We start from the raw sequence: 20,087 nt of genomic DNA on the forward strand, positions 1-20,087 counted from the left end.
CTTCTCTAAATGTTTGATAGAATTCGCCTGTGAAGCCATCTGGTCCTGGACTTTTGTTTGTTGGAAGATTTTTAATCACAGTCTCAATTTCAGTGCTTGTAATTGGTCTGTTTATATTTTCTATTTCTTCCTGGTTCAGTCTCAGAAGGTTGTGCTTTTCTAAGAATTTGTCCATTTCTTCCAGGTTGTCCATTTTATTGGCATATAGTTGCTTGTAGTAATCTCTCATGATCCTTTGTATATCTGCAGTGTAAGCTGTTAATTCTCCTTTTTCATTTCTAATTCTATTGATGTGAGTCTTCTCCCTTATTTTCTTGATGAGTGTAGCTAATGGTTTATCAATTTTGTTTATCTTCTCAACGAACGAGTTTTTAGTTTTATTGATCTTTGCTATTGTTTCCTTCATTTCTTTTTCATTTATTTCTGATCTGATCTTTATGATATCCCTCCTTCTACTAACTTTGGGGGTTTTTTGTTCTTCTTTCTCTAATTGCTTTAGGTGTAAGGTTAGGTTGTTTATTTGAGATGTTTCTTGTTTCTTGAGGTAGGACTGTATTGCTATAAACTTCCCTCTTAGAATTGTTTTTGCTGCATTCCATAGGTTTTGGGCCGACGTGGCATATAGTTGCTTGTAGTAATCTCTCATGATCCTTTGTATATCTGCAGTGTAAGCTGTTAATTCTCCTTTTTCATTTCTAATTCTATTGATGTGAGTCTTCTCCCTTATTTTCTTGATGAGTGTAGCTAATGGTTTATCAATTTTGTTTATCTTCTCAACAGTCTTATAGCATTGTGGTCAGAAAAGATACTTGATATGATTTCAAGTTTCTTAAATTTACCAAGGCTTGCTTTGTGACCCCAAGATATGATCTATCCTGGAGAATGTTCCATGAGCACTTGAGAAGAAAGTGTAATCTTCTGTTTTCAGATGGAATGTCCTGTAAATATCAATTAAGTCCATCTTGTTCAATGTATCGTTTAAACTTGTGTTTCCATTTATTTCCATTTTGGATGATATGTCCATTGGTGAAAGTGGGTGTTAAAGTCCCCTACTATCATTTTATTACTGTTGATTTCCCCTTTTATGACTGTTAGCATTTGCTTTATGTATTGAGGTGCTCCTATGTTGGGTGCATAAATATTTACAATTGTTATATCTTCTTCTTGGATTGATCCCTTGATCATTATGTAGTGTCCTCTTTGTCGCTTATAATAGTCTTTATTTTAAAGTCTATTTTGTCTGATATGAGAATTGCTACTCCAGCTTTCTTTTGATTTCCATTTGCGTGGAATATCTTTTTCCATCCCCTCACTTTCAGTCTGTATGTGTCCCTAGGTCTGAAGTGGGTCTCTTATAGACAGCATATGTCTGGGTCTTGTTTTTGTATCCATTCAGCCAGTCTGTGTCTTTTGGTGGGAGCATTTAATCCATTTACATTTAAGGTAGTTATCAATATGTATGTTCCTATTACCATTTTCTTAATTGTTTTGAGTGTGTTATTGTAAGTCTTTTCCTTCTCTTGTGCTTCCTGCCTAGAGAAGTTCTTTTAGCATTCGTTGTAGAGCTTGTTTGGACGTGCTGAATTCTCTTAGCTTTTGCTTACCTGTAAATGTTTTAATTTCTCCATCGAATCTGAATGAGATCCTTGCTGGCTAGATTAATCTTGGTTGTAGGTTTTTCCCTTTCATCACTTTAAATATGTCCTGCCACTCCCTTCTGGCCTGCAGAGTTTCTGCTGAAAAATCAGCTGTTAACCTTATGGGGATTCCCTTGTATGTTAATTGTTGCTTTTCCCTTGCTGCTTTTAATATTTTTTCTTTGTATTTAATTTTTGATAGTTTGATTAATATGTGTCTTGGCGTGTTTCTCCTTGGACTTATCCTGTGTGGGACTGTCTGCTCTTCCTGAACTTGATTGAATATTTCCTTACCCATATGAAGGAAGCTTTCCACTATAATCTCTTCAAACATTTTCTCAGTCCCTTTTTTTACTCTTCTTCTCCTGGGACCCCTATAATTCGAATGTTGGTGCGTTTAATATTGTCCCAGAGGTCTCTGAGATTGTCCTCCATTCTTTTCATTCTTTTTTCTTTATTCTTCTCTGTGGTAGTTATTTCCACTATTTTATCTTCCAGGTCACTTATCCGTTCTTCTGCCTCAGTTATTCTGCTATTGATTCCTTCTAGAGAATTTTTAATTTCATTTACTGTGCTGTTCATCATTGTTCGTTGCTCTTTAGTTCTTCTACGTCCTTGTTAAACGTTTCTTGTATTTTCTCCATTCTATTTCCAAGATTTTGGATCATCTTTACTATCATTACTCTGAATTGTTTTTCAGGTTGACTGACCATTTCCTCTTCATTTGTTTGGTCTGGTGGGTTTTTACCTTGCTCCTTCATCTGCTGTGTATTTCTCTCTTCTCATTTTGCCTAACTTACCGTGTTTTGGGGTCTCCATTTCACAAGCTGCAAGTTCGTAGTTCCTGGTGTTTTTGGTGTCTGCTCCCAGTGGGTAAGGTTGGTTCAGTGGGTTGTGTAGGCTTCCTGATGGAGGGGACTGGTGCCTGTGTTCTGGTGGATGAGGCTGGATCTTGTCTTTCTGGTGGGCAGAACCATGACCAGTGGTGTGTTTTTGGGTGTCTGTGAACTTATGATTTTAGGCAGCCTCTCTGCTAATGGGTGGGTTTGTGTTCCTGTCTTGTTAGTTGTTTGCCATAGGGTGTCCAGCACTGTAGCTTGCTGGTCATTGAGTGGAGCTGGGTCTTAGCATGGAGATGGACATCTCTGGGAGAGCTTTCACCATTTGATGTTACATGGGGCCGGGAGGTGTCTGGTGGACCAGTGTCCTGAACTTGGCTGTCCCACCTCAGAGGCTCAAGCCTGACACTGGCCAGAGCGCCAAGACCCTGTCAGCCACATGGCTCAGAAGAAAAGTGAGAAAAAAAAGAAAGAATATAAAATAAAGTTATTAAAATAGAAAAAAAGTATTAAAAATAAAAAAATAAAAAGTAATAAAAAAGAGAAAGAAACAAGAGAGCAACCAAACCAAAAAATAAATCCTCCAATAATAACAAGCACTAAAAACTATACTTAAAAAACCCAAAACCCAAAAACCAAAAACCAAAAACAGACAGTCAGAACCCTAGGACAAATAGCAAAAGAAAGCTATACAGACAAAATCATACAAAGAAGCATACACATACACACTCACAAAACGAGCAAAAGGAAGAAAAATGATAAAAATATGTATATGAAAAATTAAAAAAGGGGGAGAGCAACCAAATCAATAAACAAATCTACCAATGATAATAAGCTCTAAATACTAAACTAAGATAAACATAAAACCAGAAACAAATTAGATGCAGAAAGCAAATCCCAACTCTACAGTTGATCCCAAAGTCCACCGCCTCAATTTTGGGACGATTCGTTGTCTATTCAGGTATTCCACAGATGCAGGTACATCAAGTTGATTGTGGAGATTTAATCCGCTGCTCCTCATGCTGCTGGGAGAGATTTCCCTTTCTCTTCTTTGTTCGCACAGCTTCTGGGGTTCAGCTTTGGATTTGGCCCTGCTTCTGCGTGTAGGTCAACTGAGGGTGTCTGTTCCCTGCCCAGACAGGACGGGGTTAAAGGAGAAGCTGATTAGGGGGCTCTGGCTCACTCAGGCAGGGGGGTAGGGAGGGGTATGGAATGCATGGCGAGCCTGCGGTGGCAGAGGACAACATGTCATTGCAACAGCCTGAGGTGTGCCATGGGTTCTCCCAGGGAAGTTGTCCCTGGATCATGGGACTCTGGCAGTGTGGGCTGCACAGGCTCCCGGGAGGGGGAGGTGTGGATAGTGACCTGTGCTTGTACACAGGCTTCTTGGTGGCTGCAGCAGCAGCCTTAGTGTCTCATGCCCGTCTCTGGGGTCCACGCTGATAGCCGCGGCTCATGACTGTCTCTGGAGCTCATTTAGATGGTGCTCTGAATCCCCTCTCCTCGCGCACCCCAAGAAAATGGTCTCTTGACTCTTAGGCAGTTCCAAACTTTTTCCTGGACTCCTTCCTGGCTAGCTGTGGAACACTAGCCCCTTCAGGCTGTGTTCACACAGCCAACCCCAGTCCTCTCCCTGGGATCCGACCGAAGCCCGAGCCTCAGCTCCCAGCCCCCGCCTGCCCCGGCGGGTGAGCAGACAAGCCTCTCGCGCTGGTGAGTGCCGGTCGGCACTGATCCTCTGTGCGGGAATCTCTCCGCTTTGCCCTCTGCACCTCTGTTGCTGCGCTCTCCTCTGTGGCCCCGAAGTTCCCCCCTCCGCCACCCGCAGTCTCCACCCGCGAAGGGCCTTCCTAGTGTGTAGAAACTTTTCCTCCTTCACAGCTCCCTCCCACTGGTGCAGGTCCCGTCCCTATTCTTTTGTCTCTGTTTTTTCTTTTTTCTTTTGTCCTACCCAGGTACGTGGGGGAGTTTCTTGCCTTTTAGGAAGTCTGAGGTCTTCTGCCAGAGTTCAGTAGGTGTTCTGTAGGAGTTGTTCCACATGTAGATGTATTTCTGATGTATTTGTGGGGAGGAAGGTGATCTCCACGTTTTACTCCTCCGTCATCTTGAAGGCTCCCCCTGGACTTGAATTCTTTTGGAGAAATTTGTAGTGCATATTATACCTCTTGGGTTGCAAAGTGATATTGTTTTAGTAGAAAATGTTATTGTAAAACCCAGTGAGTGGGTTGCTTTGTACTGACGTCTGTAGTCCCCTTCTCTCCCGCCCGCTTTCTCCCCAGTTATCTTAGCTTTCTCATTTAAGCCCAAGTTATTTCAGACAATAAGTTATCTGCTGAATGACACTTTCCTCGTTAGTTCTTTTACTGGAATTTTTTTGTATCCCAGCATTCATTCATTTGTTCATTCATTCATATGCACAATCATTTATTTAATTGTCACTCAGTAAATGCTAATGAAAAGATATATCTATATGCTTATATCTAACTTCTAAATCCACATATCTACTTGGATATATAATGTGCATATCAAACTTAATAGCTTTAAACAGAAGTTCTGGTTTCCCACTGCCACTTTGTCCTTCTGCAGTGTTCCCCATCTCAATATATTACTCGCTCCTTCTGGTTATTTAGGCTAAAAATTCTGGCCATTTCCTTGGTCCCCTTATTTCATTCATAACCAATATCTGATTTGTAAGCAACTCTGTTGACTCTGCTTTCACTGTCTACCCAGAATCTGACCACTTCTCATCAATTCCACCGTTACTACCGAAGTCCAACCCACCATCAACTCCTGCCTGGATTATTGCAACAGCCTCTTAACTGGACTTTCTGCTTTCTCCCTTGGTCCCTCATCTTTAGTCTATTGTCAACGCAACAGCCTGAGTGAACTTTGAAAAATGGAAGGCAGATATGTCACTCTTCAGCTCAAAAACCTCAGTGACTTCCTATTTCATGAAGAGTAAAAGGCAGAGTTCTTACAGTGGCCTACAAGGTCCTATACATTTGACCCCCTGTTGCTTCCCTAACTTCAGTGCCTATGACACTCCCCTTGACTCACTCCACTTGACCCAAACTGGCCTTCTTGCAATTCTTTAACATACCAAGTATGCTCCTGCCTCAGAACTTTTGCAACCACTGTTCCTTCTGCCAGGAATTCTCTTTCCCCAGATATCCATGTGGCTTGTTCCTTCACCTCCCAATCTTTGCTCAAATGTCACCTTTTCAAAGAGTTCTTCTCTGTCCATTCTATTTAATTTTATCACCCCTTTATACTATACACTCCCTTTGCCTCTTACTTACTTTATTCCTTTTACCTATAGCATTTATCACCATCCAACTTGCTTTAAATTTATTTGTTGATTCTATTTCTCCCCACTGCCCCTCAATACATACTAAAACGCAAACTCCAGAAAACCAAAGCTTCAGCTTGAAACATGGTAGACACGATAATTATTTGTTGAATGAGTAAATGATTTCATATGTGATGTAGAAGCCAATGAGGTCGCATATAATCTGAGGAAGTAGATGTATTTTGAAGTACTATTTTTATTTTTGTATGTCTTCAAGGTTCCATCTTATTATAGGTTCTCATGTGGAAATAAAAATGAGCTTTAATGAACCTAAAACATTCTGTAGACATAGTGATATCTATCGTTTGCTTACTAAAATAGTCAGGATATTCTGCATAGCAGTCAGTATTCTAAATGCTAGTTTTAAAAATTGTGTGACTACAGGCTGTGCAGTGGGCATTTTGAAGAATTCTATGGAAGAATTTTTCTAACATTTTTCTAACATGTTAGAAAAAATGAGATCACATCAATATTAGCTTTTCCACATCTAACTTTGAGTAAGGTATGTGTAGTGCACATGGTATTTGTTTTGAGTAAAATTGTGTTACATGACAGTTGTGAGCCTCTATATCCGGGAACACACTTTAATGGTGTGACTTAGGAAGCCTAATGGCACCTGCATGTTTGAAAAATGGGAAAATCCATTTTTGGCATGGCCCCCAGTTTGAAAGTTACTCTTTCCATCCAAAAGGGCAGAATGCAACCGATCCATGGTCATAACTAAGATCAGAGCAAAGGACAGAGCCAGACACAGCTGAGAACCAGAAAACACAGAACTCTTTCTAATCCATAGATGTAGACAGAGCTGGGTTCCTGTGGACAAAAGGAGTTTCCACTCCAGTGACACAGAACTTGTGACCCACATCTTGCAGAGGGTAGCTAAGGGAAGCAGAGACCTCTTAGGAATACTGTTGTCAAACAGCTATGTATTTACCATGAATTCATAAGCAGAGCCTGAAACATTTCTTCAAATAGAAATAACAGAGCTGGTCTAGAGATCCCAATACAAATCAGTTCTGGGCAAGAACAGTGTTAGATCTACCAGTGAAGATCAGTAGAATCAAGGTAACTCAAGAGAAGAGAGATCTGGCCTGGACAGGTCTGCTTAACCTCCCTTGGTTATACATTTCCAGTTGTTTTTTAATGAGGGAGATCTGGAAATTAATATTTGAATTTACTCTGTGTCATTTATGGTTTGCTGTATGTAACAATGCTTAAGTGAACTGTGTAATTACTGTATCATAGTTCTCATTTTGTATTTCAGACTCATTCATTCTTAACTAATCTGTATGTGGTCATCATAAAGATCCAAGCGAAAGAACCTTCTTTTGCTCTAGATAGATATTTGAGTTGACTTGAGTCCACTGGGCTGTTGTACGTAGCATTCCAAGGACCAGAGTGGGCAGACCAGAAAGTAGGGCTCATCATGGAGAGCTGCCTCTCAAAGGCTTTTTCCTTTCAGGAAAGTATTAAAGTTATATAAGCAAATTTAAAAAACCTGTCGGGTAATGAGTCAAAGCCATTAAGCATGGAGCTTGATGTTTTTTGTTTTCCAAACCTTATACCTTACTTCTGTTCTTTTATTTAAATTATTTAGTGGGTGTTCAATAATTCTGGCTAGAAAGACAGAATTTGTTCTTGCTTATGATGAAAGTGTCAGCAGTGAGAGACGCACTCCTTGGAGATGCACAGTTTGGTGATATAGAAACTGATGAGGAAAAAGAACAAGGTGAATCACACCTCAGCTACTAGATTAATGCATCACATTAAATGTTACTATTCAGGAAAGACAGCAGAAAGAAACCGCTTCCATGGTAACTGTTGTCAGAGTTGTATTTTTACTCATCTTTTGGAAAATATATGAAAGCCAAATAATATAGCTCTAGTGATACTTGTAATGATTTACTCATTTTCAAATAGCAAGAGCTCTGAAGGCTTGATTTCATCTCTCTCTTGAGTTGGAATTGTCAGTTTAATATCCAGCCAATGTTAATCACCGAGGGTGAATATACAGAAGACAGTTTGTATAAATGTCCAAAGATGGTTTATCAGTGAAAGTGTATTGTTACAAAGTTCTTCTGGGTTACTGAGTGATCACTAAGGAAGATTTTAGTGTGACTCCCTCCCCCACACTCAATAATATTAGATGCAGCTTCTCTTCTTTGGCTGGTCATGAGGAATTTTACAAATACATTTTCAGTAGAGAGAAATCATGATTTATTCACTGGACTATCTGTTTGGATTATCAATGCCTATTTTCTCTCTTTCTCTTCAGTGTCTATCTTTTGTCTGTATCAGACTTTGAGAGCACTTCAAACTGAGGGGTAGGTAAGAAAAGGGAGGAAGATGAAATTGGATTCTCTTTAAAACTGGTTTATTTAGAAAAGTGCTCTCGTAAAAGATTTGGTCAGAAATCAGAATTCAACCTGCTATCCTTTTTTCTGTATTATCAGATTGGATAATTGAATGTTGGCTTGATTTCTTTCAGAGCAGACGTTCTATCTTTCTTGGCTAGGCTGGCCCAGAGAACAAGGTCATACAGTGACCTGCTTCCGTCACTGGGAGATGCTGATCTGCTGTGACCTGTGAGAAGACTCTGCTTTGCTGATGTTTTGGTGTTGTTTCTGTAATACCCATCTAGGCTAGGACTTCAGCTTCCTAGTTTCAGGTTAAAGGATAGATTAATTAACAAAATACCTTAGTATTTGTTGGACTTGTATGTGTTCACATAACTTACTGACCTCGTGCAATGCTTATTTTGTAATAAATTACCATGTGTTAATTCTCACAATTAAATTCTACAATCCAAACTATAGTTTAACCCTCCAGAGTGGAAGACTTCCTGTCTTTTACTTTAAAGGCATGTTTCTTAAGTCTCTATTTGTTAGCAAACACTTGAAAACACTTTGAAATTTCATCCTATTAATTCAGTCCTAGAGCTATCTGAATTCTATCTTTAAATGCTGAGAAAGACCTCTCCAGCAAGCTTTTCTTAGCTCTCTCTAGCCCTCAGCATTCTCATTCCTCATATTTAAATGTACTTGCTACCCATACCGTACACTCGTTCATATTAAATTGAGTAGTCAATCATGGGTAAATAATATGTGACATCTTTACAAATAATATTTACTGTTATCATTTAATTGAAGTATTGTATTTCTCTTTGGTTTTTCATTTCATTTCCCTAACCAGATTATAAACTTTTTGATCTAAATACTAATTCTTCTATATCTGTATATCTGCCACAGTATCTCACCCAAGGTAGGGATTCAGTGCAAGTTTGTTAATGGGTTAACCAAACCAATGCAAGTTTGTTAATCCTGTGAAATGGAACATGCTAGAAGTAAACTTGATGATATTCTCTCCCACGAGCTACCTATTTAAATGCATCTTGGGAAGAACATTGAACAAATTAATTTGCAAAATTGCCTTCATGTAACATTTGCAGCTGTTCCACTTCTCAGGAAAATGATTCATATTATTTTAAAGACACGACAACTTGAACAAGGTCAAAGCATAATACCTAATGGTATTTAGCAATGCAAATATAAAATTTGCAAATTTTGCAGAGTCTAAATGCACATTGGATTTTCTAGGAGGTGCCCAGCTATATTGGGAGGGAGTTTTTAAGGTAGAGCTTGACTGATAACCTTTCCAAAACATTAATATAGTTTTCTTCTTCTGTTTTTCTCTTCCTCCTTTTACTTTACCCCCTCCTTTCTAAATTATTGAGCTCTTTCTATGTGGCCAACCTTTTCTAGGAACTTTTTGTTACGTTGTTATGTAATTTAATCATCACATACATCCTGTTGGTAAGCTATAATTATATATATTTTAATGACCAGGAAACATTGAGGTTTGGAGGTTTAAGGACTTCTGGCATGAACTTGGCACTTTTTCTCACTGAACCTCATCTTTCTTTCTTTGATGTGTGGCCTTGGATAAAAATATCATTTAACCCCTCTGTGCCTTTTAAAAATGTTTTTCTTCTATAAGAGGATAATAAAAAAGTCTGCCCTACTAGCTTTATGTTATTCTAGATAATTGAGATAAAACACAAGAATATAGGGCATTATTTTTTTATTATATATGAGTCTTGATCACATTGGTGATCACCAATGTGCAAACTTAGAATAAGGGATTAGAACTAGATTATAATTTAAAATGTCTTATTGATATTTCTTTGCTCTTTAAGACTCCTAAAACATATTCCCATATTTGAGTTTTTGCATTACACAGAAAAAAGATCCACATGCTGGACTTTTATGTTTCTCTAGCTGTGGGATCGACCCAGATTGGTCATGTACAGAAAAGCCTGTATGAGCAAAGAAAGCAACGTATTTTCTCATTTATATATTTATTTATTTATTTTTGCTTATAAATCTCAGTTACACGGCTTTATTCAATAGAATATTAGATCAGTTCAGTTCTCAAGTTGTGATTTTATAAGACTTATGAGAAAATCTGTTGATAGTGACATTGCTTGACATTTTCATTTACATTTTTCTCCTTTCTCACTTCTTCTTTTTTTTTTTTTAATATTGGTGTATAGTTGATTTACAATGTTGTGTTAGCTTCAGGTGTACAACAAAGTGATTCAGTTATGCATATACATATATCTATTCTTAAGAAAGTGATGTATTTTCCTCAAACTGGTTTCAATTTAAACTTGGCAGTTTATTTCTTATTGCAGTTTAATCATTTGGGTCACCGGATTCTGTGTCTCCTGTTTTTCTATGAAGAGAAAAACATACTATGCAACCCAGATGTATGCAAGACTCCCTGGTGAAGGAACTCAACCCATTCTTTCTTCAGCAACTCAACCTGTTACAACAAAGCATGCTTCTAGTATCTGATTAGCTGGTTCTCTTCCTTCCTTCTTAGTTGGGGAATTTCCAAAGCTGTCTTCTCTGAAATACCATAAAATGTCCTGGAACTCAATAGAAGAAGGTCTTTGAAATTGTATGAACTTTTCCCACTGTATTTGAAGAAAAAAGGGTGGAAACTCTTGAAGGATCTAGATCTATTGAAAAATCATTGAGAGTAGGGGAAAAAACCATGAGCAAAAAGATAAAGGGAGGGAAAAAAATTTCCTGAAAATGTTATAGTTTATGCACGTGTGCACACACAGACACACACACCATATATGTTTGATATTTTAATGAACATAGAATAAACAATATTATCATAGCAATGAGGAAAATAAAAACAAGAAAAGGGACTTCCCATATATATGGACATATTTTTCTTTCTTTAAGTAAAAACATTGTGTATTTCATCATTTTAATGAAAATCTTTTAAAGTGTACAATACACCCTCCTGAATTCTTATATAGAGGACCCTCACTGTCATTGTGCACTTTCTAAGGAGGCAATGCTGGAAAGAATACTAAACCAGGAGACCTTGCCCTGGGCTCCAGCTCATTCTTCTACTCACCAGCCATGAGACTGTCCTGATCATTTCCCCTCTTTGGTCTCAGCTTCTTCATGTGCAAAATTCAGGCAAAATTTAGAAATATATTCTGCCCAGGGGCAACCCGCTTCCAGCTCCCTGTCTGTGAGCCAATATTATTCTGCATTTCCTCCAATTAACTCTGATGATGTAGAAAGATTAAAATGCATCCGCCATGGCAGAATGGCACCTTGAAATTTTAACATCTGTGACTCCATAGTTCTGTGATTTTCTGCTAATTATGTGGGCCAAATTTGGTTCAGTGGGGAAAATTCTCTGATTTTTCTGACAAAAATAAGAAGAAAGAAAATTTTTTCTGCATTAAGATGTACTTTATAATGTGATGAATATAATAATTACTTGATGGACATATTAATATTTTGCATATCTTTCTGTGATAAATATATTAGGGAACCTTATTTCCCAAAGTGATGGCCCAAAAAAAAAAGGGACTTCCCTGGTGGTGCAGTGGTTAAGAATCCACCTGCCAGTGCAGGGGACACGGGTTAGATCCCTGGTCCGGGAAGATCCCACATGCCGCGGAACAACTAAGACGGTGCGCCACAGCTGCCGAGCCTATGAGCCACAACTACTTAGCCCATGTGCCACAACTATTGAAGCCCATGCGCCTAGAGCCTGTGCTCCTCAATGAAGAGTAGCCCCCGCAATGAGAAGCCTGCGCACTGCAACAAAGAGTAGCCCCCGCTAGCTGCAACTAGAGAAAGCCTGCACACAGCAACAAAGACCCAATGCAGCCAAAAAAAAAAAAAAAAAAAAAAAAAAGAAAAAATTTACCTAGAAGCCCACAGCTCTCCTCTTTAGGAAGCAGAGCTTATATCATCCTCCTGGTGTCTGCTCAGGCTTGCTTGACACCTTCCAGGTCTTCTGCTCTCTGTTTGTAAAGCGTTTTCTTGTCTTACTGCTATGCCACTCTGGATATGTTTCCTTTGTTACTTAAATGAGTGTCTCCCTAAATAAACTGAATATATCTTAAGAGCAGGGAAACTTCTTCTGAATTTTCCTCTGTTACCCAAACCATGTACCTTGTAGAGCATAGTAAAGTAAAATACATGCTCAGTGGATGTTGTGATTGATAGTGTAGACATCTCAATTCAAGTTGCTCATTTTCTACTGAAATATGAAATTCAGTCTTGTAATATTTTCTGAATTCTGAGAAAGTGTAAACTGTTCATTTCCCATATTCAGTTATGCACACACTCTGTAGAATTTACAACTCCTTACAAGTAGTAAAGAATACTAAATGAATACTTCTTATGTATTCATTTTTGCATGAAAACATATATATCCTGGAAATACCTGCTTTTTATTTCCATAAGTAGATAGTCATCTTTTTCACTTGTTTTCATGTCCATATTAATGTTAACTATTCTAGACTATAACTCCCAAGAAAACATAACTGTGTCTTTCAGCTTATATAATGTACCTTACCCAAAGCCGAGCATTTATGATTGCTTAGTAGCATAACATTGTTGGATAAGATGCAAGGCCAATCTTAGGTGAGGAACCGAAAAGTCTTCTAAAGTTATTTAATATGATACCATGAGGTAAAAAAACAGAAAAACAAAAGCACACTGTTAGGATGTATAAATTGTTCTTCAGTGAAGGAGGTTTGTGTATGTAATTGAGTTTAGTTGTTTCCGTTTATAGAGCTCCTGTAATTTCCCTGTGCCAGATCCTGAGTCAAAAGAAAAACCTCAAAGTGCTTAGGCAACAGCTGTTCTCAGTCTTTCAGGGTGGTAATTCTGAGTCCAGGGTTGTGCTTATTCTTGTCGTGAAATGACGCTCTTTGACTTTAAAACCCTGCATTCTTCCACAGTGCTATTACAGTGACAGGTCTTGTAAAAACATGTGTTAATCTTTAAGTCTGTTTAGCAGATATCCCAATGGAGAAAATAGCCCATTATGACCTTACGTGTGGTTCATGAACTCTTCTCTGAAGTATTCCCGTGATTTTGTATCATTGAACACATTCCTAAATCTCGCTGTGCAGGTCCTTCTTTGTAAAAGAAGAGCAATACTCTTTGAGGTAGTCTTTGTGTTTTCAGTGGGTTTCAGTGGTGCTGGTCAGTTAGTCAACTCTAAAATATTTAATAAACCATAAGTGATATGGCTGTATATTACAAAAACTTTCTATCCATCCCAGCCATTCTTCTAATTTTTCTGTCATTTGGAAGAAGTGGGTTAATATGAAATAAAAACAAATAATATCAAAAAATGTAATTTGTAAAACAATAATGATGAGGACTCATTTCCCCTGATTTGAAAACGTATTTAAAATTGACAATGATCAAAACTATATGCGTGGTATTTTGTTAAAGAAAAACGGATCAGTTGATATGGAATAACATAGAGATACCAGAAGTTAAAACTTACTTTAATCATTTCTAGGACAGAGCAGAAATACCAGAATGATAGGGAAAAGTAGCATTTGTCAGGTATTTATTTTGGTCTAGAGAAGAATCTGTACTCTGTGTACAAATGCAGAATGTATAGCAAAGGAAAGAGAAACGGAATGTAAGAAAAATAACATACATCACTGGATTGAAATTACTTAAAATGGATACAGATATTTTAGATGAATATCCTAATTCCATTTGCTAACTATGCAAGGAAGATGAATGTTTAAGGAAATCTTAAATCATTTTATAGGAAAATGTGCTGCCTCTCAGCATTAAAGTGAATTCAAATGTTAAAATGGTCTTCCTGATATAAAGGTAACAAAATCAGATTTCTTTTTTTCCTGTGGAGAAGCAAGAATGCCGTTGATGACATTGCACTAATTGTTTCAGTTGTTGTGGAAAGTAATCTGTCAATATGTTTGAATCATAGTGTTGGTATTGATGATGATGATGATGATGATGACGACATATGCCAGACACTGCGCTGAGTAAGTGGGGGACATTTAAAGGAAAGCTCTGTGTCTTGGCCACAACGTGTGTATATGTGAGCAGACACGTCATTGATCACGTCACACAAAGCCCCACAGTCTCCTGCCCACCTTTTCAGATTCATTGTTTGACGTTTCCTCCAAAAGCCATTTCTACAGGCCATATTCATTAAAAAATTTTTTTAAAGTTTGTTTTCCATATTCATTTTCTACTCTATTTTTTTACAGATGTTTCCTCCCAGGTCCTGAATGTCTTTTCTTCTCTTGGCAGGAAGATTCTTACTCATTTAAAAAAATTTTGTTCAGGGCTTCCCTGGTGGCGCAGTGGTTGAGAGTCCGCCTGCCGATGCAGGGGACGCGGGTTCGTGCCCCGGTCCGGGAAGATCCCACGTGCCGCGGAGCGGCTGGGCCCGTGAGCCATGGCCGCTGAGCCTGCGCGTCCGGAGCCTGTGCTCCGCAACGGGAGAGGCCACAACAGTGAGAGGCCCGCGTACCGAAAAAAAAAAAAAATTTTGTTCAAACCGCACCTTGTCACTGAAGCCTTGGTCCCTGTGGCCCCTTAGACACACGGAGGATGGCAGCCCTGCCTGCTTCTCTGGAGGCTGCCGCTTCCTTGAGCGTGGGGCTGTGTCCCAGTCATCTTTCTACACAGGGTGGGACTCAACACGTGTGTGTAGAAGGAGTAAATAAAATAAGCAAAGGAAAATCCCAGTATTAGTATTATTTGCCAGCCATTTCATTGAATTCTGTTAAACTGAAGCTTGTCACATTGACTCGGTATAAACTTATTTAACGATCAAATTGTCTGACTGAGCAATTTCTTTAAAATGGAGTAAGCAGTTACTACTGGGCTACGTTATTTTGCAACAGGGTTTTCTTGGGGTTTGTACTTGTCTCATTGCTTATTTGCTGTAAAATGAGCCTCTTGCTGGGAGGTTCTTTACATCAATAACAGACATACAGAGATTTGCCTAAATTTGAATTCAAAACACTTTTCTTTGGAATATGCATTTGGAAGTTTTGCTTCATTTGTTTTGCTAAGTCATAATTTATGTGTAGTTTTTAGTTTTATGCGTAGTTACTCTTTTTACCACAATATATTCTTGTTTATAAAGATGCTCAAAGAAGTACATTTATCACCTCTTTTAGGTCAGGGTGCCATTAATGAACTCTTCTCTACTAATTAATATTCCTAAGGGAAATATGCCTAAGGACCTATCTTATTTTCAGGAAGTAAGGTTGTTTTTGTTTTTTTTAACTTTGGGGACCCAGAGATGAAAAATTTCCCTTTGTACAAGTTATTCATCAAATAAAAATTTTCATGCAAAAATTAATGCTTTAAGACACAGAATGAATTTAGATTAAAGACTCTGTGATATTTATAGTAGATAAATAGAGGTTCTGCTACAGATGACAGAGACCATACCTGACAAGACAGAAATTTCTTTCTCTCTCAAGGAGTTGTCTGAATACAGGAAGCTCAGATCAAGGATGATGAGCCGGTTCTACTGATACATGGTTGTTTGGGGTAGACATGGCGTCCCGTGGTATTAGGGATTGAGGTGCCTTCTCTCTCATTGCTCTGTATTTAAAATTTAATATGTTAACTTCCTTTTAATTTTATTTATTTATTACAGAGTGACTATCTGATCAGCAGTTATGCTTGACAAGAAGTAGAAGTCATGGTTTATTTATAGTATTTTATAGGTTTGGCATGGTAAAAGAGTCCTGACAATAAATATTTGGTTAATTAATTGAAAGTTCATGTATTTGGGGGAAGGGTTGTTAATGTACAACTGTTCGCAAGACCCTTGTGGTATGAGTTGTGGAGCAAACCGTCCAGGGTGGGAAGCAATCATACTCATTGTGGAGGGAGGGACACATGCAGTGCTCCTGAAGTCCTGAGTTCGTTCCCAGCAGGCGTGCGAAGGAAGCTTCCTGGAAAGTAATGGTGTTGGGCTGCCCTTGAAGGAGGAGTAGGATGTCAATAATGCGAAGTGGAGGAGAAAGGCCAAGAGGAGCATGGGGTGGCATTGAGGGGAGGGGGAGTGGAAAGTGTCTGCTTGCCATACATGTAGCACTTCACATACGACACCCACTGTACGTTAGGAAAGAGGTCTGGAGGAAGGAGGTTTGTGTGTGTGTAGGGGGTAGGTGTTGCATGTATCCTTGTCCTTTTTTTTTTTTTTTTCCCTGATTGGGTGACAAAAGAGAGTTTTATCTTGGACAATACTTTAACAAAACTTCATTGATTTGTTAATTTACGTTATGCAAGATGCTTCTGTGAGCTATACCAATCTTTAATACCTAGAACATATGATTCATGTTTAGATGAGATTATCTTTGTATTTGGATTAAATCACAATGAGGACAATGTTTGCAAATATGTGACTTTCAAAGGGGGATATAAACTCTCGTTATCCACGAAGGGCCTGGTTTGAAGTGCTTTCTGAAGTTAATAGGTTGTGCTATCCCATTTTACTGGCACATTCTGCTGATACATCATTTAGAGAAAGTTCCAATTCCTGATGAAGAGCGGAGCACTGACGTGAGTTTTCACTTAGGTGTGCAGAAAGAATCGGTTAGCTTTGTGCACAGAATAGGCTGAAATCAAGCTTTAATTAATCAGACTTTTGCATAATTCATCACGGTCCCTTTGAAAGTCCAGTTGAATCTGCTCTTAATCTTTGTCACGATGGGTCCTTTTTAAAGCACTTTTATTAGTTCCTTGCTGCACAGACATTTAGGTCTTCCAAGTAAGGCCATGACAATGCACCTGATCTCTTCTTAGAGAAATGAATTGTTACATAAGGATCCATAAAGAAATGAATCAGTCCATAAAATTTTCTTCTTATTAAATATCATTCTTGATGTCAATATAATCAGCTTTAAAGATAGGAAAGTAAGCTAAGGTTCTTTCTGTCTTTTTGAATCCATAGGCTGTCCACCTGGCCCAGGCAAGCTTCCAGATTGAAGCCTTCGGCTCCAAATTCATTCTTGACCTCACACTGAACAAGTAAGTATTTAGTTATGATCCTGTTAAGAAGTAAGTGCAATAAAACTCTACTTCATGATAATATTTTAGTCAAAATAATGTCTGTTGTTGAAGCAACTGATATTTTCTAGCTGATTATATGTCATATAGCACTTAAAGAAAAATATAAAAGTCTGAAGTTAATTCTTTTAATAATAATACTATCTTTTTGTTACTGAAAGAAGAGGCATTTGACATTGAATTTGTTAAAAATCTCAAATACAGTACTTAGATATTGTGATTTTAAATGGAACAAATATTTAAAGTAACGCTAGTTAATTAAGTGCTAACTATAATCTTTACAATATATAGCAAGCATGATAAATTACTGACTCAAGTATAGTTAGACTTCAGTCTAGAAATTCCACTTTACCTTTCAGTACGCAATTCACACGACTTCTGTATGAAGAACAGAAGAACAGAAGAAAATGATGGCTTGCAAATACCTATGTTGAGAAGGTTCTTTGCTTCGTAATTTGCTCTAATACAGTTTCTTAGAAATTTTGGTCCTGATGAAGATTTACCCGATTTTTCTCTGAGCATGTGTTTATGTTGATATTTAAATGCTATTTCCCAAGTTGGAACCAATTGCACAGATGTCTTTGTACAAAGCACGAACAAGAGCTGTTGCCTTAAGCAGGGCTCTTCAGCCTCGAATTGAGCCAGCAGTGAGCCTTTCTTTGGTGAAAGAGCTTTCCTGCATGGTTTTCTTTAGTTTAAGAAGCTCCAGTCGATATTTTAAACTCTCATCAGTATTTTGACCAAGACTGCATTTTTGCCAGAAAAATACCACATAATGCTATCAGACACTATAATGTGGGTGACCACAGTCAATATCTGAGAAATTACAGAAGACTATAAAGAACAACTATCAAATTTCTTGTGTGCCAAATTCTGTGAGCTCTGCAGAAAAAAAGATGCAGGGTCAGCTTGGGTGCTCCTTACTCAAGTGTAATTGCAGCTTTAAGTCAGAATGAATCAGCAGAACTCAGAATTTCCTGTGTTGAGGATATTGCAGGTTTTCCTCTTTGAGTCTGCTGAGCATTGGTTGAGTTCCTTTTCACCATGCTGGGTCAGCACTGTGCCTGCGAAAGGGTCATATGGGGATATCCAGGGTACTTAGAGGTCTGGAGACACATCAGAAAATTATTTACCACTAATATTTAACATGCAGAGGAATCAAATTGAGCACCTACTATGAGCAGTCCTTGACTTAAGGAGCTTATAGTCTACTTGGGAGAGGTTAATAGATAAACATATAATTTTAGAGCAGTGTGAAATTGGTTGTGCTGGAGATAAACATGGAATGCTATGGTAGCACTAGAGAGAGGAAGCTCTCCAGGCTGGAGGAGTGTGAAAAGGCATCTTAGGAAAGGTGATGCTTGAGCTAAATCTTGGAGGGCAAGTGCTAGTGAGGAAGGGAAGTGTTGGGGATGGATGGGCGAGAGAGAGAGAGAGAGAGAGAAAATGGAGAATTGTGTTCTAGGCAGAGGAGAGAGTGTGTGCTAAGGAGGCGGGCCATGCAGCAGTGTGGCATGTTAAAGGGAGCATGAGTCTTTTGTTGAATTTCTTGGTAAATTACAAGGTTGAGGGAGGTGAGTCAGAAGAGGTAGGCCCAGGGACAGCTCAACTCATGCAAGATCTTGTATGTCATGCTCAGTGCTGGGCTATTATCCCCTAGACTGTGAAAAACGAAGTAAGTAGATAAACAGAAGTTCTGTTCTCAGGAAGTGCTAAAAGGCATGGAGAGGGAATACTTTTAAGAAGTCTTCGATTGATAAAAATCGTTAGGATTGCTTTGATGTGGGTGACAAGGCAGAAAGAAGAGTTAAAGTTAACAGGTACCTTGATTGCATAGCTGGGTGGAAGGTGGTATCCAGGTGAAATGGGAAGCACAGGGAAAAAACAGGTTAAATGGTGAAGAGAAAAGAATGTGAAATCAGAGTAGACATAATTGATTTGAGGGGCTTTGGGACATACATGAAGCCATGTCTAGGCAGTAAGTGGATATAACAGTCTAAAGCTCAGGGAAGAGGTGGGGGCTAGAGATAGTAGAGTTGAAAGTAGTTTCCATATGAATGTTAATGACAAACGTGGTTGTGAATGAGACCATGTTCATCCAGGAAGGGTGGGTAAAATAAGGAGAGCATAAGCTGGGAAGATTTTTAAGGGTTGAGGAGAGGAAGAGGAGCCAATGAAGGGACAGAGAATGAGTGATCAGAGTAGTGGGAGGAGAATCAGGAGCATGATTGAATAGAGAGTTTCAAAACAGAAAGTTGTGATATATAGCCTCACATGCAGTAGAATGATCTAGTGAGATAAAGGGCAAAGATTGCCTTTGTAGTTACCTATTAAGTAATCACTGATGGTCTGAAGGCAGCAGTTTCCATAAAGTTGGGGGCAGAAACCAGGTTACAGTGGGCTGGTAGTGATTGAGAGGAGATGGTTTGGAGACAGCATTGCTCATTGGGTAAATTTGGGTGAGAAGGAAAGAGAGCTAGAGTAGTAGCCAGAAGAAGACACTGGGGTCTAGGAAGGGGTTTTTAGGGATAACAGAGCAAGTGTTAGGCTGACAAATGGAGATGTTAAGAGTGAGAGAGGAAGATACAGAAGAGAGGAGATAATTTATGGAGCAAGATCTGGATGAAGATAGAAGGGAGTGAGAGCAAGAGCACAAGGGCAACTTAGTTTTGAACCAGGAGAGACAGTTCATTCCTAACTTGTAATGAAGATATTAGGGCATATGCAGGTAGAGATAAATTTGCAGGAGAAGGGATGGAGTTCAGCGCATCTCTGAAGATTTCTATCTTCTTGGAGACAGCATTCTCTACCATTGGCATGGAGAAGGAGGGTGGGTTGGGCTTGAGGA

The 20,087-nt window shown here is 38.7% G+C and overlaps 1 protein-coding gene across 1 annotated transcript in view; it reads left to right on the forward strand.

Annotated features, from left to right (window-relative positions):
• ADAM23 (ADAM metallopeptidase domain 23) overlaps window positions 1–20,087 on the forward strand; it is a 160,896-nt gene that overhangs the window by 24,859 nt on the left and 115,950 nt on the right. Inside the window, exon 3 of the mRNA XM_024124688.1 lies at window positions 17,124–17,200. Within this exon, the coding sequence (XP_023980456.1) occupies window positions 17,124–17,200 (77 nt within the window). The remainder of the gene's footprint in view (window positions 1–17,123; window positions 17,201–20,087) is intronic.

The sequence above is a fragment of the Physeter macrocephalus genome, chromosome 2 (assembly GCF_002837175.3).
Source record: "Physeter macrocephalus isolate SW-GA chromosome 2, ASM283717v5, whole genome shotgun sequence".
In the NCBI taxonomy this organism is placed as follows: domain Eukaryota; kingdom Metazoa; phylum Chordata; class Mammalia; order Artiodactyla; family Physeteridae; genus Physeter; species Physeter macrocephalus.